This window comes from Eptatretus burgeri, chromosome 6 (genome assembly GCF_056783735.1).
Source record: "Eptatretus burgeri isolate ZD-2024b chromosome 6, Ebu_testis_v1, whole genome shotgun sequence".
In the NCBI taxonomy this organism is placed as follows: domain Eukaryota; kingdom Metazoa; phylum Chordata; class Myxini; order Myxiniformes; family Myxinidae; genus Eptatretus; species Eptatretus burgeri.
Window position 1 is genome coordinate 24,617,723 of NC_140966.1, and position 26,426 is coordinate 24,644,148.

General features: G+C 41.3%; 1 protein-coding gene across 2 annotated transcripts in view; it reads right to left on the reverse strand.

Moving 5' to 3' along the window:
* Positions 1–8,678: 8,678 nt before the first annotated feature.
* The window catches only part of TP53I11 (tumor protein p53 inducible protein 11), a 127,457-nt gene continuing 109,709 nt past the window's right edge, over positions 8,679–26,426 (reverse strand). For both annotated transcript variants that reach the window (XM_085884323.1, XM_085884324.1), the window contains exon 6: positions 8,679–10,136. In XM_085884323.1, the coding sequence (XP_085740449.1) occupies positions 10,006–10,136 (131 nt within the window). In that variant the 3' untranslated portion in view covers positions 8,679–10,005. The remainder of the gene's footprint in view (positions 10,137–26,426) is intronic.

A 26,426-nucleotide genomic window follows, 5' to 3' on the forward strand; every position in this document is an offset into this window, starting at 1 on the left:
AAATAAAGATTGCTATTTGTCCATTTGATCCACCATTTTAATGTCGTTATTATGTGGCATCATCTTCATCGAGAGGAAATGGACTTATTTTTGACGACATAAGGTAATAACACACTACATCTTGATTTTGCTCAGGAAAAAAAAAAAAAAGGAATGATTGATTAGCTGTGGCCTTGCAAGTAATCTCTTAACAATGCCAATTACCCAATAATGCGATTCATCTCACTTTGGCACGGAGATTATTTTCAAGATTTTTCAGCCCATTTTAGGGTGTTAAAATTGTCAGCGCCACTTAGTGTAGCACCATATATTGCTTTTGGTTCGGAAATGTTCTTTAAGATCCCTTGTAGGCCAATTTCAGGCTGTTGTAATTTATCGTGGAAAAGCATTGCACCCTCAGCCAGCCCAGCATGGTCTTGGAGAAATTGCTTGAGGAGAAAAAAAAAAAAGGTTCTATTTGTGTGCTTGTTTCATGTCATTACTTTTCATCGAGCACACACACCATGGCATCTTGGCAGGTCGTTTAACTATTTGGAAACTCGTGAAGACTTTCCTGAACAGCCAAATGTGGACAGACTTTCTCACAACAAAGTGGTTGTGAAGACTTTTGAACCGTTAGCATAAACAACATCTGCTCGCATGCACTTTGACATGGGTGGGAAGACGTACAATAAACTTTATTTTTTTTTTTAATTTTAACGATGATCTTATTTTAGTTCAAGGAGGAACGTGTACAAACTTCACCGACAGGACATATGTATCAGGGGGAGGCATGAGTCTATTTTAAAATAATTACAAGGATATGAGTGGGCAATGGACTTCTCATTCCAGCTTCTTCACAGGAACAGATGACTTTTTTTTCCAGCTTACGTGAAAAACTTTTCAAAAGTTTAAAAATACCAGACTGGATCTGTCCTTTCTAACTGTTCTTGATTATTCGTTGCATTGTTAAGCACATCATGAATCCATTCTCATGACTTTTTATCTATACTTAGTTGATCTTGTCTTTTCAATTATGAGTTTGTTTGTCTCGACTAGACCAAGACTAAACTGCAGGCTCGTCAGTCTTCGGACCGACACCTTATCTCTAATCCCTCTTGTGTACGTTTCCTCTCCTAACACTTTCCCTCCGTCATTATTTTGCAACACAATACAGAGAAACAAAATCACAAGTTCTCAACTTTATTTCTCCATTGAACCATCCTCATCTCAACACACTTACTCCAGGTCAGGGTCAAATATGGGAGCATGCGCCGGAGCGGCGCATTGTTGCGTCCACTTTCTGCCAGAACTCCAGGGGTCTCCCTCTGGCCATCCCCCAGGCAGATGCCAGGCCCATCCCCATCTCCTTGAGATGCTGATCAACCTGCTGCAACCACGAGGCTCCCTCACTGAGAGAATCTGATGAGCAGGATCAGTGTTAGTAAAATGAGCCACCTGTCCATACAGCTGCATCTGATGCTCATGGAATGTACAGGTAACAAATCTCATCTGAATCGATCTCAGCAATTGCTCATTGGACACAAAGTCTGACCAGCAATAGCCAAGGATTCTCTGAAGAGACCTGGTTTCAAAAGAGTTAAGTCTCCTTCTCAAATCCTTGGTCAGAGTCCAAGTCTCACATCCGTAGAGCAAGACTTGAAACACCAAGCACTTAAAGGCTCGAACTTTCATCCTTCTGCATAGGTGCCAACGATGCGACAACCCATGATCCAGTGAATCCATGACTCCCCAGACCAGAAATAGACGTCCATTGACCTCTGCCTCACAAAATGCAGAGACATGAATATCACTGGCAAGTAAGTGAATCTCTCCACGACCTCAACATCCTCACCACAACCAGGTACAGACAAAGTGGCAGTTTCCAAGATGTCATTGAAAGCCTACATTTTAGTTTTGACCCAGGAAACCCATAATGCCGGCAGCTCCTGCTCCTCATTCAGCACCACGAAGGCTCCCACAAAGATATCCAGTTGGTCTGGAAAGATGACTGAATCATCTGCGAAATCAAGTTTAGAGATCTTGGCATTCCCAAACGATGCACCACATTCTGATCTCTCAAACATGTTCCCCAGAATCCAGTCCATACAAGCATTGAAAAGTGTGGGGGCCAATACACACCCCTGACAAACTCCAGTAACAACTGGAAATAAGTCAGAGATGGTACCACCACATCTCACAACACTCTCAGTTCCATAGTACAGTTCAGACATCAGTTTGATCAGTTTTAGTGGCACCACACGAAGACCAAGAATCCTCCAGAGGTCATCCAAATTCACTGAATTGAATGTTTTGCGGAGATCAAAATTGGCTGAAAACAACCTTTTCCAAAATTCCCGCCTGTGTTCGGCGATGACCTGAAGAGAAAGAATACGGTCAATCATTGACCTCATTAGTGTAAAGCCTGACTGCTCTTGGTGCTGGTGCTCAAGCAGATGGTGGTGAACCCTATCAAGAATTATCCAAGCAAAGAACTTGCCCGGCACTGAGAGCAGCGTCACCTGTCGGTAGCTGTTGCCATCCTGGCGATCACCCTTCCATTTCCAGAGAGGGACGGCAAGGTCACTCTTCCTCTTGGTTGGGATGATGACTGTGTTCCAGGCAGAGCACAGAACTGCATGCGACGACATGAGTACAGCATTTCCACCAGCCTTGAGAAGTTCAACATGGATGCCACAGATCCCGGAAGCTTGACCCCATTTCACCTGGTTCACCGCAGTTTGCGATTCCACAAACGAAGGTGGTTCACAGTTGATTGGAGGGTCAGCAATTGGGATAGTTGTACTCCTGACATCCAAATCAACATATATATCTGTTTAAATTTCGCTGTTAAAAAACTAAGACAATCGCTACATATAGCCAGATATGCATCTGCTCCATTTTAGATCGTTACCTTGATGCATTGGAGATAGAGGGGTATGAGGAAATTGGCGGGACTTTTAGGTAGCTTCTGCAGAGATGGGTGATGGTAACTGGTGCAGGTATGATGGGCTGAATGGCTTCGCATGTCAATTAAAGTCCTTCTTGGTGTTAATTGATCGAGTGAGAGAAACAAGCGTCTGGAAACGTGAAGATATTATTTCTTCCCTTCTCCATGTCCATCTCTATTTTAAACAGACCAACGAAATAGGATGTGAAAAAAAAGGACTCCTCATTGTTAAAGGGCAGGATGACAAAATCCTTAAAGAAATATGAACAAAGCTTCATGTTTAATTTGTTGGTGCAATTATTTGACCGAGGAATTACTCACTCCCTGAAAATGTTTCCTGAGGCAAATGATGCTCAAATGTAATTCATAACTTTGGCACTCAGCACCAGGATTTGAAAATGACACATTCACTGGCAGAGTATGCACACACCTTGTATTCACCTGTCAAAGCGTTCAGACACAACCAAAGATGGTCACGGTTTACCTTACTTGGATATGCAGCTGTACTTTTCAAATCACCTCCGTCACTCCATTGGCACGAATGGTAAACAATAAATCCACAAAAAGGTGCGTGAAACATTGCACAAGAATCGGTGATTTCTGCAGGATGAGGAAATTGGCAAAAAATAATTGGTTAAAAACACATTACCTGCCTTGTCTGTTGTCTCTGGAAAATTTGACTTCCAGCGACTCTCGTAAAACAAGCATTATATTGAAGTGTGACGAGCATGCGGATTGGATCGAAGTCTTGAAATGCTCAAATTATTCTTGGTTTCCAAATTAATGTCATGTATCTCTGAAATGTAAGATGTGCATTGAAGTGAAATTAGATGTACAGAGATTATTGAAATTGACAGCCCTTTCAGCTGGGCATAAAAGGAATGTTTTGAATTCAATATATAGGCTGTGATTGGTTTTGGACAAAAGCACCAGGAAATTATACGACCACTCTTTTTGACTTGTAATAATAATAATAATAATAATAATAATAATAATAATAATAATGAGAAAGCATCTGAAAATGTGAAGCCCGTCCACGTCCACTTTGTAGTTGAACTAAATTTGACGAAAACGACAGTTAAAAAAAATTTGTACATTTTATTAATCTGTGTTCTCCACAATCTCATAATAAAGGTTTGTTGAAGATTTGATGACCAAATCTCAATTGGTAAAAATGTTACAGCCTGGACATTCACACTTAATCTCAATGGTAAACAATGATTTTGATTAAAACATTTATGGCTGGTCTACCACTTCACCGATGATGTCATCCTTACAAAACTTTATTTCCCATTGGGAGTAGAATGAGATGTGCCAGGTTTCAATTTTTTTTTCCGATTGGCAGTTTCAGAGATTATGATGTTTTAATTTTTTTTTGCGTTTAATCCAAAAATGGCTGCAATACCACATGACCTATGACATCACAATTATCATTAAAATATTCTCCATGAGGGGGGGGGGGGCGGGGGTTCGCTCCTATCCTGAAAATTTTTGTCAATCTGACAAGTGGTTGCTGAGAAAAAGAATGTTAAAAAAATAAGAGCAAAAAAAGGCAAAAAAGGGTCGAACATTAACAATAATAATAATAATAATAATAATAATAATAATAATAAAAAAAAACAATCAGAGATTGCAGACCCTCACCAGGACTTGTTTTTTTGTGGTGTTTGAGAATCCTTGTTTTGTGTTATTTTTGTTTTGAACTTGTTTTGCATGGTGTTTTTTTTTTTTAAAAAGAAATAAAAAAGAACCCAGATTCAAAAAAATTAAATAATTCTACATGCCAAACCACGTGTCCGATCAGCTTGATATTTAAAATCTATATTCACCATCACACCGAGATCATAATTTTGAGGTTTCACGTCGATTAATGAAACGGTTAAAGAGAATGAAGCCTAAGGCCCAAGTGGCGACTAAAATGACAGACAATATGATTTGATTTTTGAGGTTCAATTGTGGGTGGTCAGGCCAGCTATCCAAACAATGGGCAGAAAGAGAGAAACGGGGAGAAATCTGGCTACTTCCACCCATTTTGTGCCCAGTGTCCGAGATAGAGGACACTTAAATTAAAATGGTTTCCTGGTCATTCTCATTTCAGAAAACGCATGGCTAATGCGTCTGATCACAGAGGAGGTGTCCAAGTTTCATTTGGCATTGTCATCGGGACGCTATGGTGAGAGGTTTTGTGCTGCTCCACGCACAATTTGCTATGCACAGCACTTCACATTGGGTGGTACCCCAAGAAAAGCAAACCTGATGCGCACATTGGCATCAAAAATCACAAGATGTGAAAAATGCCAGAAAGGAGTCCTTAAAAAGAGTATCACACAGAGTAGCACAAAGAACATGATAGTAAGAATAATATTTTGTATATTTTTATTTGGATAACTCCTGCTGTCCTATATGTAGGACATCTTTGATTTTAGTTATGTATTATTTAAAAAATAAATATCGGTTTTAGTTCTGTTTGTGTCTAATTGATCCCAAAAATTAGAGTTTTACATAAATATTTCCAATCCAAAACAATCAGGGCATAAATGGATGAGCATAAAGATGATTTCAAAAGTCAGGTAATCCATCTGTTAAATTTATCAGAAGGGAATTAAAAGGATTGTTAATAAAAACTACCATACATAATTTAGGATTGCCAATAGAATGTTTAGATTTGAATTTCATAATGTAGTTCATCTCCGACTTTAAATCAGATCAGATTTGTGTTTTAAAATAGATTTCTCTTGCAGATATTTATCCTGGCAATGGCTCGATTGTTGTTTGCTTTGCACGATTCCTTTATATGGAGTTTCTTGTATGCGTTCTCATCAATATCTAAGTGCATGTGGGCGCACGTTTCTGCCTTTGTGTTAACTGCCTTTGGTCATGCTGGCAGTGGGTCCACACTTGGCTCTTCAATAATATCTTCATACCAGTTTGTAAATAGTTAAACGACCTGCCAATATGCCGTGGTGTGCCCGTTGAAAAATAATGACAGGAAATAAGCACAGAAATAGAACCATTTTTTCTACTTAATCAATTTCTCCAAGACCATGCTAGGCTGTGCCTGGTGTTGGCTTAATGATTAGGGTGGTGGGCTTGGGATCCTAGGATCCTGAGTTCAAATCCCCCTTTTTCTGTTGAATTAATACCAGGTGAGGTTGACTCTGCCTGTCATCCTTCCGAGGTCGGCAAAATGAGTGCCAGCTTGCTGGAATCTTGTGTCGGAGTGGTGACCCGTCCAGGATTGTGTCCAATAGCCAAGGAGACTGCTGATGCAATACCAATGCTCTGCATAGAATATGGTCCCAATGGATGGATGGATGGATGGATGAGGCTACACCGCTTTTCCACAATAAATTTCAACAGCCAAACAGCCAATGGACGTAAAGATCTTAAAGAACATTTCCGAGCCAAAGCAATATATGGTGAGATACTTGACAACGCTGACAGTAAAGTACAGCGAAGATGGTATGCATACAATGCAGGATACTTTGTGACCACATCAATCTCTATTTGTACTACAAAGAGAATCTGCAGAAATGGCCAACTGGAGTTGGAGAAAACTCGTAATTGATTTATCTCAAACACCAATCAGCACCCATCGTTGGAATGATGTAAGGAACTGTATAATTCATTGAGTATACACTGAGAGGGTGGTAAGAACGGAGAAAACATAGGTTTTAAGTTTTAAAAAGCCGATGGAGCTCACTAAATCGGAATTTCCTGAAAGAGTGTTTTCAAACATTTGGGATGGGGGTGGGGGGATGGGGAGGGAGGGATTGGGCAGGGCATCAATAAACACCAATTGACAACAGTTGAAAAATATTTCCATGAACTATGAAGGAATGGTTCTGATCATTTTTCTATGTAGTTTCCAACCAATGCCACATGTTGTTCCCATTGATGGGTGAGGTTTGTGAAGTCACTGGAATGTCACCGACTAAAACTTTTTGAAAAGGGACAAAACTTTTCGATCCCCTTAAATTCTCATCTTGCCCATATAACTGTGGTTGCCCCCAAAATTTGTGTATACTTTATAAATGATATTAACCCTGTCCTGGTGAAAATGTCCCAATGTCATGTTAATGAGCAAATCCATATTTGATCATGTCAATTTTCAATATTGGGCCACTTTTGTGCCAATATTTTTCTGCAACATGCTTTTTTTTATATACAATGCCGAGGCTCGTGGAGGAGCGAGGACATAGATATAATGGATCAAGAGGTAACAGATAAAAAGGAAGAGTAGAAGGAGAGAGGGGAGAGGATACACCAATAGCAGGGTTGAGGGACAAAATAGAGGGAGACTTGGAAACATAAGGGATGAGAAGAAGAATGAGGGTAGGAGAGGACATGGGTGGACAATATGGATATAGCCTCAAACTCTCAGGAGGGAAAAACTGTAAATTTAGAAGGAGGTGGGCCAGTGGGTGGAAAAGATCATGGTTTTTGATGGGGGATGTGAGATGGTGGTGAATTACTGTTTCGAAGCCCGGGTTGGAACAATGTGATTGAAAAGACCGAGGAAGTTGGTTCCACAGGTGAGAACAAAGAGGAATGAGTGAGTGGAGGTGAGCAGTGAGCCTATATTTTGGGACTTTCACCAGAATGCAGTGTTTGACAAGATTTTGTATTGAGGAGATTTTGGTGAAGATCCGGATCCAGATACTAGGTTTTTTTTTTTTTTTTAAGTGATTCTTCACCATTGAGAGATGGGGCCAAAAAGGAGAGACCGCTCAATATCGCAAAAGGTTTTGGACCGATTTGGATGAAGCTTGGTGGGCAGGTTGGGTGTGTGACAAGGACAAATTGATTCGATTTTGGAGAAGATGTGGATGCGGATCAGGATAATGCTTTTTAGCAGTGTCTCGCGTAGCGAACGCTGCTCATAGAGAGCTCGGCTTTGTTCTTCTTCTTCTTCTTCTTCTTCTTCTTCTTCTTGTGAAGACAAAACCTTAACCTCTCGGACTCGGCTCTTGTATATACAAGATCCGGATCTCCTTAAATACTAAGCACATGTACACATCCTCACATAGACGGTGCCTATTGAGAGCGTCTATCATGAACTTTTAAATATATTCGGACATTTGCTTTAAAGTTTCGAAAAGTTCACGTTACTATTTAAAGTTATTCCATTTATCGTATTGTAATTTTGTAAATACACCATATATCGTAAATACGTAAATACATTATGACAGGTCTCGCTATTGGCTGAATCAACGCACGTGACGAAATATCGGAAGTTGTTGTTTTTTTAATAATTATTTTTATTTTTCGCCGACAAAACCTTTCGGATGCTGCTCTTGGACACATTTGTCCTTGTTTAAAATGATTCTTTGCCATTGAGAGATTGGGCCAAAAAAAGATTATATATTATGATATCTCAAAATGGTTTGGACAAGTTCTGATGAAACAAGGTGGATGAGTTGGTTAGGTGACTAGAATGAGCAGATTAAATTTTGGTTCATGTCTGGATTTTGGTTCATTTTAGCTCTTACACGAGCCTCGACTTGGTAATACAAAAAAAATCCAGATCCGGCCTATCAGTGTGATACAAAGACATAAACTGTTCAGCCTGGCAGAGGTATGTATGCACTTGAACGAGTACCGTTCTAGTCTCCTACTGCAATACTGATACATTCCCAATTACACATGTCCAATAATGGGATAACTCCATGATACATTTTTAAGCATGATCCAACACAACAAGGTAAGTCATGATGAAACCAATTCAGGAATAAAAATAAATCACACCTTGTGGTTGATTAACATTTTATTGAAAAAAAGTTAAGTAGACATGGAATCCATCACCACTTTGTAGAAACAATCAGAAAGCCAGATAACAAAGAAATGTAGCAATACAAGTACAGTATACATATTCATGTACTATGTTTTCCAGGGAGACATTAAAACTGCTTCCGTCTCAAAACAAGGCTTAGAGACATTTGAGTCCAGCATATAAAGCAAAGGATATGTAAATATATATATATATATATATATATATATATATATATATATATATATATATATATATATACATATACGTATAAATACATATATTTACATACATGCATACCACATACATGGTGTCTCAATAAACTGTAAACAGACTTTTTATATCAAAAAACGATACTATCCTCATCGTCTGCACTGCCCTTTGAGAAACGGTTGACGAATGACGTGCAATTATTCCATTACACCGTCCTTAAAATCGCTACTCTCTCAGTTGTTCAATTTATTATTTCTCTGAAATATTAGCTTGTCTACATTTCGTTGAGACACCCTATGTGAATATATATACATGTATATATATATATATATATATATATATATATATATATATATATATATATATATATATATATATATATATATATATATATATATATAATCAAAACTGTGATTTTATTACAACAGATTCAAATGCCAACATGGATAGATTTCATGCCACATTGGTGTATAAATAGGCAGTCTACACTTCAACACACAACCTAATAAAAGTGGATTGTTCAACATTGAAACGTATTCAAACATCCACAATTACAGGCTTGAACACCACCTGTTTTTTTTCATTGCATTTATTTTATTTATTCCTCTAAGTATTTGGAAAAGAAATCTACGTCATCAATAATGTGCAGCAACATTAAGCATACAAAGAGAGAATATGTGCTTGCATCACTTCTAACAAAACTTTTACAGGTGTCACAGGTATACATATGCCTCATTTGATACTCGCAATATGCTGATATAATTCGTTGCCCTCAGGCTTGTATGTTATTTCTGTGATCACTGGAATGGTTAAGACTGGAATGGTTAGAAAAAGTATTTCAATAACCTGTCACAATGTGTCAGCTTGAAGTAGCCCAGCGAAGGGTGGGATTTGGAGATTGTTTGAACAAGCAATGCTGATCATTGGCTTTAGGAGTGATTGAAAAAGGAATATTGGAAGCATAAGGAAGACTGAAATGATGGAGGAGTGCCAGGGCAGGTTAAGGTACAAAGGCAGCACACAAGAAGTGTTATGCAAAATGCATCCAAGAGCTGGGAAAACTTAGTGCTGAGCACCTGTCTTGTGTTATACATCACTTTTTCCACTTACGCCCAATCTTACAGTAGTACAACACAGAGACAGACAAGCAAATAAAACAAATAAGCAGTACAACGAAGGCTTCAAGGGAAGGAAAGCCATGTTCCCACAATCCCAGGCCCATAACTGCATAGCACACACAGGGGGACAGAAAGAGAAAAACAGTGTCACAGCAGTGCTTTGAGCCATTGCGATGCAGGAAAAAAAAAATGTTTGCATGCTCTTGAATTTGTTTTCGGAAAATGGAACCTTTTTGTCTCCTAGCATTTCACACAGTCTGTGTTCAGTACAATAAAATCATTGATCATAACATTTACAATTGGAAAACCTCAGGAATCTCCCTGGAATTTGTTTTCCAAACCCAAAAATGCAGCTTCAGAGCTTTAGGCTTTTGGCCTTAGGATATAATATGTGTGTTCAGTGACACAATGGAATTCAAATTGTCAACAAGAATAATACAGAAATTCAGAAATGCTATTTACCAATACAATTAAAAATATTTGCCCCTATTTTTTTTTGTCGTTTTGCTACCATAAAGGTACAAAAAAAAATAAATTATACCACCCCCTTTGTGTAAAACAGGTGCACAACGGTTCACAATGAAGAATGGTGTTTCGCAGGAAGTGATGGTGCGTGCTGGTAACCATTATTTACAAAATAAACAAGTCTTGAATGAACAGCCTATTCAACACGAGTTGAGACAAACACACCCTTCCTACAACAAGCAAAACATAATGCATGAATGCAAAATGATATTATTAATCTCTGCACACAACCGGCGGTTGGCTTTTCTATTTACCTTGAGCAAGGTGCTGACCTATACGTTACATGTTACCTCCAGGGCTTATACAAATGAGGAAATAAAATGATGCATTATAACAACCCAAGGGAAATTAATAAAATCAACAATAAGTGATAAAGTTTTTCACTTGTGGTGTTATTTTGTCAGTCCAGGCAACACTGGGGATGCGTTTCTGTGATGTGTGCAGCCTGGATTGGCCATTTCTCACAACACATCAACTCATGATATGCTTTGCAAGTGTTGGTTGGTCTGTCGTTTGTCTCCCTTTGCCGATGTGAATTGTGTATGCACGCTCAGTTTGATTAACTGAACACGTGACAGTGCTTTGTGCCCTCAGATATGCCCTCTCCTCTTTCTTTTTTAAAAGCATGATCGCTTTTCATCATCTCTTTTTTTAAGAATGTGTAATACAGTCATGGGCAAAAAATATTGGCACCCTTGCACTTTTTTCAAACAACTCACAATTTTCTTGAAAAATACGTTTAAATTGACAAAGTATTTTGTCTCCACAATTCTTTATTATCTTGCCAAAACGAAGTTTTTGCAAGATATGTTAGTCAGCTTGTATGTTTTTTTTGTTTGTTTGTTTGTTTGTTTGTTTGTCTGTAATCACGTATAAAAAATTCTGCAGAGCACAGTTATCATCGGAAATTTTTGTAACTTCGCATATCAGAGGCCTATAGAGGTCCCTTTCAGTGCACAAAATTTTGAAGGTCAAGGTCAAAGGTCAAGGTCACTTTGGCGCAAATCAGGGGAGTCGACGAAACCCTTATTTTTTGAGTAATTTTGATCGGATCGTCTTCAAACTTCATGGGAATATAGTTCATGGTCTGGCGCTCAGCTGATTAATTTTTGGTGGCGATTGGCCTTGACCTTCATGGTTAGCGCCTCAGGTCAAACATATTTGACCCCAAGGTCAAATTTTCAAGTTTTAGGAACCATATCGTGTAGTACCTCAAATTGAACACCTCAATGAGTGCTTTCTAGATATGTCAAGCTTGAGACATTATGACGTCATGAGGCAAACGCATATTTTTCATGGTTACTCTGCAGAACGATTCTCATTGGAATCTCTCGGAGGGAGATATTCCTCAAGGAGTCGCTCCTGGTGGATAGCAGCTCTGTTCACCTCAGTGTGACCTTAAAGAAGTCACACGTGGTCACCTTTTGGCAAGATACGGGTCACCCTGCGGGTGACATTGGTTTATTTCACTGTTAATATTACAGAACATTTGTTCTTGAGTCAGAACTTTTTAAATGTATCCTTTTAAATCAGAAAATAAAAATACATAGCATTGACAAAATTATTGACACCCTCGATTTAACATATGGTAGCACACACAGCCTTTGGACAAAATAACTGCAGTCAAGCGCTTCCTTTCGCCATGAATGAGCTTCCTTTAGCCATGAATGAGCTTCCTCCACCTCTCTACGGGCAGTTTGGTCCACTCTTCATGTGCAAACTGCTCCAGTTCTCCCATAATTGAAGGGTGCCATTTCCCAACTGCTGTTTACAGATCCCCCCACAGGTGTTCAATGGGATTCAGATCTGGGCTCATTGCCAGCCACTTCAGAACAGTCCAGTGTTTTGTCTTGAACCAATCCTGGATGCTTTTTGAAGTGTGTTTGGGGTCATTGTCCTGCTACAAGACCCATGACCTTCGACTGAGCCCCAGCTTTCTGACACTGGGTTGAACATTGCGCTTCAAAATGCCTTGGTAATCTCCTGATTTCATGATGCCATGCACACAATCAAAGCACACAGTGCCAGAGGCAGCAGAGCAACCCCAAAACTTCACTGAACCTCCTCCCGGATTGACTGCAGTGAAGGTGTTCTTTTCTTTGAAGCCTCATTTTGTTTTCTGTAAACAAACACATGATGTGCTTCACCAAAAAGCTCTAATTTGGTCTCATCGTCCACAGGACATTCTCCTAAAATAATTTTGGCTTGTTCAGGTGTGTTTTGGAAAACTCTAGTCAGACTTTCTTATGTCTCTCTCTCAGCAGTGGGGTCCTCCTGGGTTTCCGACCATAGAACCCCCTTTCACCGAGTTGGTGACGGTGCAAGCTGAAACTGTCGTACCTTGTGTCTGAAGGTCAGCTTGAATCTGTTCGGCAGTTGACTGAGGTGCTTTCTCCACCATTCGAACAATCCTTCATTGCAATCTTCAATCAAGGTTCTTTTCTTGCGGCCACATCCAGGGAGGTTGACTACAGTGCCATGGGCCTTAAGCTTCCTGATAACATTGCGTATGGCGGACACAGGAACATCAAGGTCTGTGGAGATGGACTTGTAGCCTTGAGATGGACAATGCTTGGCTACATTCTTGTGTCTGACCTCCTCAGACAATTCTCTGGTTTCTTTGTTTTCTCCATGCTCATTGTGAAACATACAGTGATGCTTTCTGTCAGTTCTGTGATTTTCCCCAGTGTAATGGCTTGATGTCCATTGGCACACAAAATTTCAGCTTTCTACATCACCCAGAAGGTAACACTCTTTAATATCAGTCAATGAGTCAGTGAATCAGTCCCTCAGTGAGTCAGTCGTTAGGATGAGCTTTATATATTATATGTGCATAAACTTAAGGCAACTTTTGAAAATAAAACCTGGTTTGCAAAGTTTCTGCAAGCCTGTTCCCCAAGCAGATGAACACAAAACCAATCTCCTGTACCTTTGCCTGGACATCCTCACTTGATTTCACACTGAAGGAGAGAACTTTCGCAACTTTTTCACAATGACAGGTAAACCCTAGGTATATCATTTTAATGACAGAGCCACAGCATACTGTTGTGTCATTGTCGTGATATAATTATCATTTTAAACCTCAACATATTATGTTTCTTTGATGGCAAAGCAGCAGAGAGCAGTTTTCATCAGATGCAATTCTTATACATATTAATCTCAGGTCTAAACTCAGATAAAAGGAAAAGATATTGAGATGTCCTGTAAAAAGAGGACAGTTATGGTAAAAAGAGGTAAAAAGAGCAATTTGTTGGCCTCTTTTTATCCTTTGTCATTGGTAGATCATGGTCATCAAGATTAGACAGTCCTACACATATTGCAAGACTGTGCAGTCGAGAGAAGATTCATGGGGTCTTTGGCAGAAATAGATCAACCCACTGACTGTAATTGAGTGGCTATCAATGCTCCACCAATGGTTATAGTGTCTACATCATCATACAAAAGAAGAAGAATTGTTTGAGTTAGATAGGGTTAATGGGGAGGAGTGGGGGGAGGGGGACAAGATTTCAGGTAGGGATTAGGGGTGAAATGGTGGTGCCCCACTTGGTTGAAGTTCTGGAGCCCTAATTGTGCTACTTGGTTAAAACTTGCAGTTGACCATCTCCAGAAGGCAGTTCCACAAATGGTAGAAAAAAGGAACAAAAGAGGGGAGGTGTATGGGAAGCCTCGATTTTGGGAGTTGAACCAGATGAATATCACAAATCGGATTGGTCTGACCACCGATCTTTCTGGAATCCCACTGGTCACATTCCTCCAAGTAGAGTATTCCCCTTCTATTCTGACTTTCTGGATTCTCTTGAAGAGCAGTGATTTTATCCATTCGATAATACGACCCCCGATACCTTAGTTGTGGATTTTTTCTGGGTTGTCTCTCATGGGCAACGGTATCAAAAGATCTTTGGAAGTCCTTGTTGATGCAGTCAAATGGCATGCCATGATTTGGGAGTTTACTCACATTCTCCATCACTTTGGGGAGTTGAGTCATGCCTGATTTGCCCAGATAGAAGCTATGTTTGCTTTCCGTGAATATATCCTTGTCTTCCATGTCCCTTAGTATATTTTCCATGAGTTTCTCTGCCACTGAAGTTGAGCATACAGGACAATAATTGCCTCATTCATTCTTCTTTACAGAATGATAACTTCCTCTATTCCTCTTTACAGGATGATAACTTCCTCCTTTATTCCTCTTTACAGGATGATAACTTCCTCATTTATTGCACTTTACAGGATGATAACTTCCTCATTCATTGCACTTTACAGGATGATAACTTCCTCATTCATTGCACTTTACAGGATGATAACTTCCTCATTTATTCCTCTTTACAGTATGATAACTTCCTCATTCATTCCACTTTACAGGATGATAACTTCCTCATTCGTTCCACTTTACAGGATGATAATTGCCTCCTTTATTCCTCTTTACAGGATGATAACTTCCTCATTCGTTCCACTTTACAGGATGATAACTTTCTCCTTTATTCCTCTTTACAGGATGATAACTTCCTCCTTTATTCCTCTTTACAGGATGATAACTTCCTCCTTTATTCCTCTTTACAGGATGATAACTTCCTCCTTTATTCCTCTTTACAGGATGATAACTTCCTCCTTTATTCCTCTTTACAGGATGATAACTTCCTCATTCGTTCCACTTTACAGGATGATAATTTCCTCCTTTATTCCTCTTTACAGGATGATAACTTCCTCATTTATTCCACTTTACAGGATGATAATTGCCTCCTTTATTCCTCTTTACAGGATGATAACTTCCTCCTTTATTCCTCTTTACAGGATGATAACTTCCTCATTCATTCCACTTTACAGGATGATAACTTCCTCATTTATTCCTCTTTACAGGATGATAACTTCCTCATTTATTCCACTTTACAGGATGATAATTTCCTCTTTTATTCCTCTTTACAGGATGATAACTTCCTCATTCGTTCCACTTTACAGGATGATAATTTCCTCGTTCCTTTCCTGTAGATTAGCACCACATCAGTTTTCCTCTCGGCTGATGTTCCTCTTCCTTTGAGAATGGATTTCTTGTCGATCCTTTTTGATTGTTTGTTTCCTTTTTTTCTGGGACTTCGGTATATTTCTTTCAACTGTCTGGAAAACTCTATCTTCAAACAAGTTTCTTGACTCTTCAATGCTCATATCTTTTAGTTCCTCCTCTCAATTAACCTTATTGATGTCCTCCTTCAGGGTCTCATAATATCACTTGTAAGACTTGTAGACCTTTCAGTTTTATGGTTCATTGCTCGTTGAATTAAAATACACTGTGGTCACTTTTTATGATTGGGGGTTGTAGAATGGCAGTCAATGATTCCCTCGTTGATGGATAGAATCAGGCCTGCAGCCAGCCGGAGCATCCAGTTGTGGGGGATGGTGGGGAGAACGGGGGGGGGGGGGTGGGTGAAAAGAAATTCAAGAGAAGGCTTTTTTATGCATCAAAAGAACTGGAACTGTCATTGCTTCTACTAGAACACTTTCACAATTTCTCTATCTCCAATTCCGCAGTGTGCCTCTTTTTGAAGGCCATCAACAGCAAAGTTAGCCTGGTGTGGCATAGTGGAGGACTGTCGCTGTGGTCTGTCAATCGTTGTCATTGATAAGAAGCTCAATTCACACACTGCCATGCTGCTGGTGAGTGTGGCAATCGTTTCAGCGAGGGCGTATGTCTCAGGGAATGCCACCCTTTGTATGCTCCGGCTGGCTACAGGCCTGGTTCTATCCATCAACAAGGTATGTAGCACTTCTCGTACATGGACATCCAATTCCAATCCATAGGTCACAGTGAGACTTACAAAAGCCTTTGCAACAGTGAGCTCATCTCGAGTGGGGATCTCGACTCCAAGCCTCGACAGAGGTTGCAGGGTTTCAATGGTCAGAAATGTTGGAGAATTTAATGGTAGAACTCGGACAGCCTCATATGGCCAACCATTCTGAATGAACCTTGCCTCCATCTCTGACACTATTGTGCCTATTATCTCAAAAAAAGACACGTTTCATGCCTATATTTAGGTCACACGAGTCATCTTGGTCCACTCCTGCACCTCCAGTAGATTTCTCATTCTCTCTCTGGTACATTCTCAGATGAAACTTCCAGTGTTGATGAGAATCACATTTTCTGGAAGGCATGGGATTGTTCTGTGATACTACATAAACCTGCGAGAGGGAGGTGTACAGAGACGGGTAAGATGTGACAATAAGTGTGTTTTGATCGTTCTCGTGCTCGATTTAACTCCAATGAGTGAACGAGGTGTTGATGTCTGGAGCGGTTGTTAACATGTGAAGCCGATTATAATCAGGTTGATTAAAACTCGTTAAGACTGTGTATCGGGAAAGAATTCCTTTGAGCTCTTGAAATCACCTGGATGGGCCAGCGAACGAGAGAGAACACCGCGACGGGAATCGAAGGATCGACAGCCCCGGAGAACGAGATGAACACGCATGAGTTTTGCCGGCAGGACTGGGACTCTGGGCAGCGGAAACAACGCAATGCGGGAATCCGAGTTGGACATTGTACGTAATGGTGAACTTCTTAATTTGACTTTGCATCTGTTTATTTGAAATCCAAGTTCGAAAAACATTACGATGTTGATGTCATCATTATAATGTCATTCAGAAGTCACAGACACCAACTGACAAAGATCCATTTGAGTGGTAGCTGACCTGTACGTTCATTCATGACCCTGGATTGCAGTCGTTACAGAATGCGCTGAGTCCGTCACCACGGACAACATACGTACACCAAAGGGAAGGAAACCTCCGAGGTGCGTGTATCACCCCACACCCCCAGCAATCACTTTTGTCATGGACGCTGCATCCAACTTTTCTGTACGAGACATTTTGATCAACGACTCGTGTGACTTCCCATCCTTTATGTCTCCAAGCGTGATATATATATATATATATATATATATATATATATATATATATATATATATATATATATATATATATATATATATATATATATATATGTTTTCCGCATTATTTTTGTTCCGGCTTCCACCTGCCATTACGGAGAAGAATGGAACATCGGCTGACTTGACATCTTCGGCGACAGACTCGGTAATCATATCAGCCATGACAGCAATGAAGTCATTTTGTATATCTGGCGAGGTACAAGTGCGGATTTGAGGAATCTCCTTCTGAATGGTTGAAAGTTGATCGTCTTTCAGCAAGGTATACTGAAGCAGTCCGTCGGACATGCCAGATTCTTTATGCAAGCCAAAATCATAATCCCCCCTAAACGGCAGCTCATGCAGCATTAAAGACTCCATAACCTCTGCGATACCTGCGATACCTGTGACGTAACAGCTTGAGATGCGACTGTCCCCTTCCACCCTTCGTTTCTTCTCAACCCCCACCGCCATTGCCGAGATTTTCCACATCATGCTGGCATGCTTGTCAAATCCTTTTGACTCATCACCGATTGCCATTTTCCATGCTTTATACCCTGTATGACTGAAGTTATTTTGCCTCGAAACATGGGGAGGAAAACACTGGCAAGGGTAACAGAAGGCAGCATCTCTCTGGAAAGAATGCTCAAGCCAATTGTACCTTCCATGCATATTAATCTGCTTTGAAGTGTCGTCCATTGCTGTCTTTCGGTTAATTAGGCAATCGACGGTGCTTCACCTCATTCCTGGCGATATCAGGAGGAAGTGAATGACATACCGGATATTTTGGCCCTTCGACGGAGTGCTCAGACTCTGATTTGGGCCTCGTTCCATCCTGTTTTGATCGAGTCACAAATTTATTGATGAAATTTCTTCAACTCGCTTCTCATTGAAAGCTGATGAATTAGGTGGGAGGTTTTCACCCTCTTGCCTCTTCATCCCCTTCCAGTGTCTCATTCTCACCGAGATCGAGAATGCATCCCGGGATCTTCACTCGTACAATGTCTGGGCTCCCATTGAGTATATCCCAACACCAAAATGAACCCTTGCAAAGAACCGGACAGACAAATACATTTCTACCCACTTCTACCAGAGTTGGTGGATTTCAGGGATGTCGACTCCAATGATAAAAAAAAAAATCAGAGCGAAAATCCTCCAAAAAAAAAATAAAAAAATACACCACCCTTGATGCCTTTTACAGTTTACACCACCGATACATCACGTTCGATTACCCTCTCTCAGATTATTGAAGTTTCGGTTTTATACCTGACACCATGATCTGGCCTCAGTCCATGCAAAAGGCTCAATATTTTTTTTTTCTCATGCTAACCTTAGTTATATTTGGTCAGAGTCAGATTCTAGAGGGGGCAAAATGATACCTGGGGGGGGGGGGTGGGGAGACAATTCAATTTGTTTTTTAGGTCAACATAGACCCAAGGTCAACAACTCAGGTGGTATTTGTAAAATCCTCAATTCTCAACCAAATGTATTAAAATTTGAAAAGGATTTATACTTCAGGTCACTGAATTCAACTCGCTAAGTATTTTTTTTAGGTCAACATAGACCAAAAGGTCAACATAGGCCAAAGGTCAACAACTTAGGTGAGATTTCTAAAATCCACAATTTTCATCCAATTTACTTGAAATTTTGAAGAGGATATACACTTCAGATCACTGAATTCAACCAGCCAATAATTATTTCAGGTCAACATAGACCAAAAGGTCAACAATTAAGGCGAGATTTCCAAAATCCTCAATTTTCTTCAGATTGGCATGAAATTTGAAAAGGATTTTCATATCAGGTCACTGAATTAAACCAGCCAATTATTTTTGAGGTCTACATCGGCCAAAAGGTCAATATAGGTCAAAGATCAACAACTAAGGTGGTATTTCTAAAATACTCAATTTTCATCCGATTGACTTGAAATTTGATGAGAAGTTGCATATTTGGTCATTGAATTCAAACACCAATTCTTTTTGAGGTCAAATTTGTTTTATGGACTTTGCAAGTATCGTGCTCTGCACGACGTCTTTTTCTTGTTTGTGTTTGTTTGTTTGTGTACACGATATCTCAAAAAGTTGTGGATGGATCCAGATGAAATTTTGGGGAGAGGTTCGGTGTGTGACAAGGACAAACTGATTTGATTTTGGTGAAGATCCGGATCTGACTACTAGACTTTTAAAAGTGATTCTTTACCATTGAGAGATAGGGCTAAACAAATATATAGTATGATATCTCAAAAGGTTGTGGACGGATTTGGATGAAACTTGGTAGACATGTTGGGTGTGTGACAAGGAAGAATTGATCCAATGTTGGTGAAGATCCGAATCCAGATCTGGATATGAGAATTATTTAATTTCTAAAGCGATTCTTCACCTTTGAGAGATAGGGCCAAAAACTATATAGTACTGTATAGCATGATATTTGAAAAATGTAATGGGCCCGATATGTTCTTTTTGGTCAAGCATTGCGTGGCGGAGGTATGCGCTCTACCAAGTGCCCTTCTAGTTTTATATGTATTTATCTTTGCCGGAGAGACAGGTCGTGTAATGAAAGGAGATCGTACAAAAAGGGGAAATGTGGTGTAAAATAAAATTGCACATTTTCAGCAAGCCAGCTACCGTCCAATGCACTGAAAAACAACACAGGGCTAATGCAGGTGAGTGACCCCGAAACGTTGTGCAAGTCAATACAGTATTCAGTGACAGTGTGAATATTATAGAGCCAAGTCATCGAAGATCTTAAGATCTTAAGATCTTAAGCCAAGAGAACGAAGATCTTAAGCCAAGTGGCTTAAGCACTCCAACAAAATGGTTGATAATGAATGGCTCACTTGGCAAGCGATTAGTGATCACCGATCCATTATATGAAGCACCTCCGGCAAATTCCAAAAATGTGAAAATATGTCCGAATTGGACATATGGACACTTTTTTTTCGCAGTCAGAACTGCTGATAAGTTCAATTCTGGAGCTTAAGAAATTTGGCTTAGTTAAAGAGATTCTAGAGCTTATGGCATGTGCGGAAATTAAATAAAGCCATGAATGCTGGCGTCTCCGGGAATTTATAAGCATTGCAATGTATCCAGCGATTTGTAGGTGTGATGATCAGGTGTGTGATAATATAAGTGAGGAAAATGAAAGAAAAAAAAAGCTTTATCATTAAAAAAATCACTGCGGCCTGTTCCCAGGCAAGACATTGATTGCTGAGCAGGCTCAAACATCCCGAATTAAGACTCTTGTGAACTGACAGAGGGCTGACCAAGATGGCACACCGCCATCTTTGTAAGGCTTATTATTATTATTTTTTTTGTGATGAGCTCCCCCTGCATTATCTTCAAAAGGGGTGTTTAAATTAATCCAAACACCCAATTTTCATTCATGCACCAGATTTGGGTTCCCTTGGTATGTATGCGAACATTGTGGTCACGAGATTTCATGGTTTTGGAGTTTTGGAGGAGATGGACATACTGACAGACAGACTCACACTAACATTTATTGTTAACTTTGGAAGTAGCAGCCCCTCTCTTCAACGTAGCTGGTAGTAAAATGCTGCGGCTGTCAAGTTTTAATTACAGTGTATCTCTGGGTTTATCTCTCTCTTACCTCAGCATATTTTTGGATAATTAACAACTGGTTGCATTGGTGCTGGTGCTTATAACCATCCAGGTGCAGGTGCAGGGTAATAAGAGTCCCCATCTGTTTGCTCGAGGATCTGGTCTGCGACACGTCTGGATGGATTAGTTGATGTTGTCCAGTCTCCGGTTTGTAGGTTTCACCCATTTTTCTTCCAGTTGTGGCTCCACATTTTTTTGCCTCGTTTCTCTGATGAGTGCTGTCACGTCCACATCCATGTTTTTGGCAGTTGTGGTTTTGACAAGTACATTCCAATGTTTTCGACTTTTCCTCTTTTCCTTCTCCACTTTTTTTTTTCTATGGCATCTTCTCCTCTGTGGGATTGTTCCATTTTTTTCTTTATAGTAATACTAATAATGATACGACTACTACTAATAATAATAACTAGAAAGTAAGACCCGTCGCTTCGCTGACAGGAATACAAATCTTTGCGTAATTGCTAAAAAAAAAAAAAGATTGTTGTTAATGGGAAAAATAAAATTCGGACGCAAGCAAACCGAGACCGAGCTCCTGTTATAGATTAGATTATTATAGATTACACTGGTCTGCGTCATTTCAGAGGTCTAGGATTTCTCAACCGTTCCGATATACTTTTTGCATGCTGAATTTAGAAATGTATCTCATTTCGCTCAATCAGGTCAAGTTTTTATGTAGTCTCAATTTTAAGGAAAAAAATAATCAAAATTTTTGTTTTTTTAATTAGCATTTTTAAATTCAAAATCAGACTTGCATTGACAGAAAATGTACAAACTATATATATATAATGACACACAAGTACCATTAATGTGAAATTCAACATTAAAAAGACGAAGGAAAACAGCGACTGAAGTTGGGTGTTGCCAGAAACAACGATTTATCTATATTTTCCTGAAATTGAAATGAAAGTAATTGAGAAGGCACTTTCTTCCACATTAAGTGTACTCGTGTGTCATTATATGTATAGTTTGTAAATTTTCTGTCAATGTAAGTGTGATTTTGAATTTAAAAAATGCTAATTAAAAAAACAAAAATTTTGATTATTTTTTTTCCTTAAAATTGAGATTACATAAAAACTTGACCTGATTGAGCGAAATTAGATACATTTCTGAATTCAGCATGCAAAAACATATAAGAACCGTTGAAAAAACTTTGACCTCCGAAAAAAATATTTCAAATGCAGCCGTGTTATTGATTATTATAGATCGATAAATAAAAATTGACATTCACCATTGAAAAATCGTGTGACTAAACTATTGAAATATCAGCTGCTTTTTTGTTTATATCATTTTCTCACAAGTTGCAAGTAGTGTGACCTGATTCGTAATGCTTTACAATATGGTGTGTAATCAGAAATACTGTTTAAGTGGGTGATGTATTCCTCTTCTATGAATAAAATGGAAGTTTTGGAAAAAAAAGCATTGAATAAAGCAATCGTTTTGTGGATCTAATGGGTATGAGAAACGCGACTGGATGAGACTCACCATTATTATAAGTGAAAAAGAACATGGAGGAAGAGAATTTGTTTTCATGTAAATTGAACCTGACCCATCAGGTCAGGTCAGGTATGGGAGCATGTGCCAGAACAGCGCGTCGCTGCGTCCACTTTCCGCCGGTACTCCAGGGGCCTCCGTCTGGCCATCCCCCAGGCAGATGCCAGGCCCATCCCCATCTCCTTGAGATGATGGTCAACCTGCTGCAACCATGAGGCACGTGGTCGGCCCACTGGCCTCCTCCACTCATGAGACTCCCTCGCTGAGAGAATCTGGTGAGCAGGATCAGCGTCAGGAAAACGAGCCACATGTCCATACAGCCGCAGCTGACGCTCACGGACTATGCAGGTAACAAATCTCATCCGAGTCTCTCTCAGCAACCGCTCGTTGGACACAAAATCCGACCAGCGATAGCCAAGGATTCTCCGAAGAGACCTGGTACCAAAGGAATTAAGTCTCCGTCTCAGATCCTTGGTCAAAGTCCAAGTCTCGCACCCATAGAGCAAGACTGGAAGTACCAAGGACCTGAAGACTCGGACTTTCGTCCTCCCGCACAGGTACCGGCAGCGCCACACCCCATGATCCAGTGAATCCATGACTCCCCAGGCCCGACCCAGACGTCTCATTGACCTCCGGCTCACAACCTGCGGAGACATGAATATCACTGCCAAGGTAAGTGAATCTATCCACGACCTCAACATCCTCACCACAAACAGACACAGACAGGACAGCAGCATCCAAGCTGTCACCGAAAGCCTGGATCTTTGTTTTGACCCAAGAAACTGCAATCCCAGCGGCTCCGACTCCTCATTCAGCACCTCGAGGGCCCCCAAGAGGATGTCTAAAGTCTCCGCAAAGATGACTGCATCATCTGCAAAATCAAGGTCCGAGATCTTGACATTGCCAAACGATGCACCGCAACTTGATCTCTCCGACATCCTCCCAAAAATCCAGTCCATACAAGTGCTGAAAAGTGTGGGGGCAAGTACACACCCCTGACGAACTCCAGTAACAACTGGAAATAAGTCAGAGATGGTACCACCACACTTCACAGCACTCTCAGTACCAGAGTAGAGTTCAGACATCAGATCGATCAGTTTTGGTGGCACCCCACGAAGACCAAGAATCCTCCAGAGGACATCCCGATTCACTGAATCGAACGCTTTACAGAGATCAACATAGGCTGCAAGCAGCCCCTGCCGAAACTCTCGTCTGCGCTCGGTGAGGACACGAAGTGCAAGGATACGGTCAATCGTTGACCTCTTTGGTGTAAAGCCTGACTGCTCTGGACGCTGGTGCTCAAGGAGATGGTGGCGAACCCTATCAAGAATTATCCGAGCAAAGACCTTGCCCGGCACTGAGAGCAGCGTCACCCCTCGGTAGTTGTTGCAGTCTTGGCGATCACCCTTCCTTTTCCAGAGAGGGACAACAAGGCCCCTCTTCCAGTCAGTTGGGATGATGCCTGTGTTCCAGGCAGAGCACAAAACTGCATGCAACGACGCGAGTGCAGCATTTCCACCAGCCTTGAGAAGTTCAGCATGGATGCCACAGATCCCTGGAGCTTTGCCCCGTTTCAACTGGTTCACCGCAGCCCGTGTTTCCACAAGCGATGGTGGACCACAGTTGATTCGAGGGTCAGCAACAGGGATTGTAACACCCTTGACGTCCAACTCGACAGCTGGGGGATCAGCCTGGTACAACCGCTCAAAGTAACCAGCCCAGCGGGCCTTCACTTCAGACTCCTCTGTCAAGAGCCTACCACTCTCTGCTCGAACTGCAGTGCTCCGAGGGATGGGCTTGGATGAACGTAATGCGCGACCCCTGTAAGCGGACGAGAATCACCTGTCCACAGGTGATGCTCTACCCCTCACAGATTCCTCGCACATAGGCCTCCTTGTCCACCCTCAGTGCACGTACAGTTTTACGCCTCAGCTCCCTGAACAGCTCAGCTCTGCCATTCAGCCTGGCCCTGCGACTCTGGTCAATGGTATCCAGTGTCCCTTGAGAGACAAAATTCTTCTTTGCCCTGCGGTGAACTCCAAGGCATCCACCGGCAACATCAAGGACGGTGGTCTTGAAGGTGCTCCACAACTCTTCAGGACCCTCCAAAGCACCCAGACCCCCCAAGTGTCCACTCAGCCTGCTCCGCAAACTCCTCAGCTACTCTCTCTCATCCCTGAGCTTGGCAACATCCAGCCTAGGCTGGGATGGTACCATTCTCCAGGATTTAAGGTGCAGCTTTAGAGTTGCTACAACAAGCCTGTGGTCAGTATTGAGGAACTGAGCACTCCGGTAGACCCTGCAGTTCTGGATCATCCTCCAACGACCGTCAATGAGGACATGGTCAATCTCCTTTGCCACACCGCCAGCGTTGGAATACCAAGTCCAGCGATGAGCTTGCGGGCACTGAAACCATGAACCAGCCACCCTAAGTCCATGACTTCTTGCAAAGTCAAGGAACTTAGTGCTATTCTGGTTCATAGTTCCTGACCCATGGGGACCAACACACACCTCATAACCATCCCTATCAGTTCCAGTCGATGCATTGAAATCCCCCAAGACTAGAAGTGTATCTCGTCTGGGGCACTGATCAACCACAGACTCGAGTGTGGCGTAGAATGCGTCCTTCACGGTAAGATCACTCGCCTCAGTCGGAGCATAAATAGAGACCAGGGAAATGACACCTAAGGAGTGACGAATCCTTAATCTCATAATACGTCATTTGACCGGTGTTACCTCAATTATCATTGGGGTCAGCTTATTGGACACAGCTACAGCAACTCCTTGGGTATGGTGTTCCATCAGAGCGACCAGACCAATAGTAGGTGTAACCACCCACCATTATCTCGCCGCAATCCGGTCTCCGAACCTCAGAGAGAGCTGCAATCCCGATGTCCAAACGCTTGAGCTCAGATGATAACAGAGACAGGTGATCATCCTCTCTTAGGGATAGGACATTCCAGGCACCCACCCGAAGGGACCGCCTCAGGTTAACCCAAGGAGACCGCCGTCTGGTGGACGACACCCAGCACCACTCCGACACACTCTCCCGCAACCTGACCCAGGGATGTTACCCCGTGGTTTCCTCCTATCAAAGATTGGGGTCCCGAAGGCTTTGCCCCAATCCCATCATCCGGTGAGCTGCCCTGCGAAGGGAAGCTGCACAGGAGGTACTCCCACGGAGTGGGTTTTCAGATTTTTTTGCGTTTTTGCGTTTTGCGGAATGAAGCGTTTTACGGTGGCTGGAGTGCAAATCCTGCCACCAACCTCCTAATAAGAAGTAACCCAACTGCAGGAGGACGTCCGCAGACACAGTTGGGCACTAGATATGGATGGCCGTTGGCTCACAAGGAGCTCCTCCGCCCTTTGACAGGTTTTGTTTTTAATCCTGCTGGGTGTCCATATCCAAACACCCTCCTCACCAGAAAACCTGGTGGGGGAGACGGTTTAGTCGCCGACAACCCGACCATGGAACAGGTTAGTACAGGTTTACATGGTACCTGTAGCAGGTCACAGATCGAACCTGACCTGACCCATCTATCATCACCTTACTCAATGATATCATACTGTTTGCAGATCAGGGGTACCGTTAATGCCCGATTTGTGGTATCCGCTAGAGGAAAATTGTTGACGGATGAACGGTCGCACACACACTGAGACCGAGCTACTTTTATATGATAGATAATAATAATAAAGATCCCAAGCCTGCCACCCTCACAATTAAGCCAACATGATGATGATGATGATGATGATGATGATGATGATGATGATGATGATGATGATGATTTATTGAATTCCACATATCGCACGCAACACAGGTCAAATTTCATCTGCCTTACTTCATTAAACTATAAGGGTACT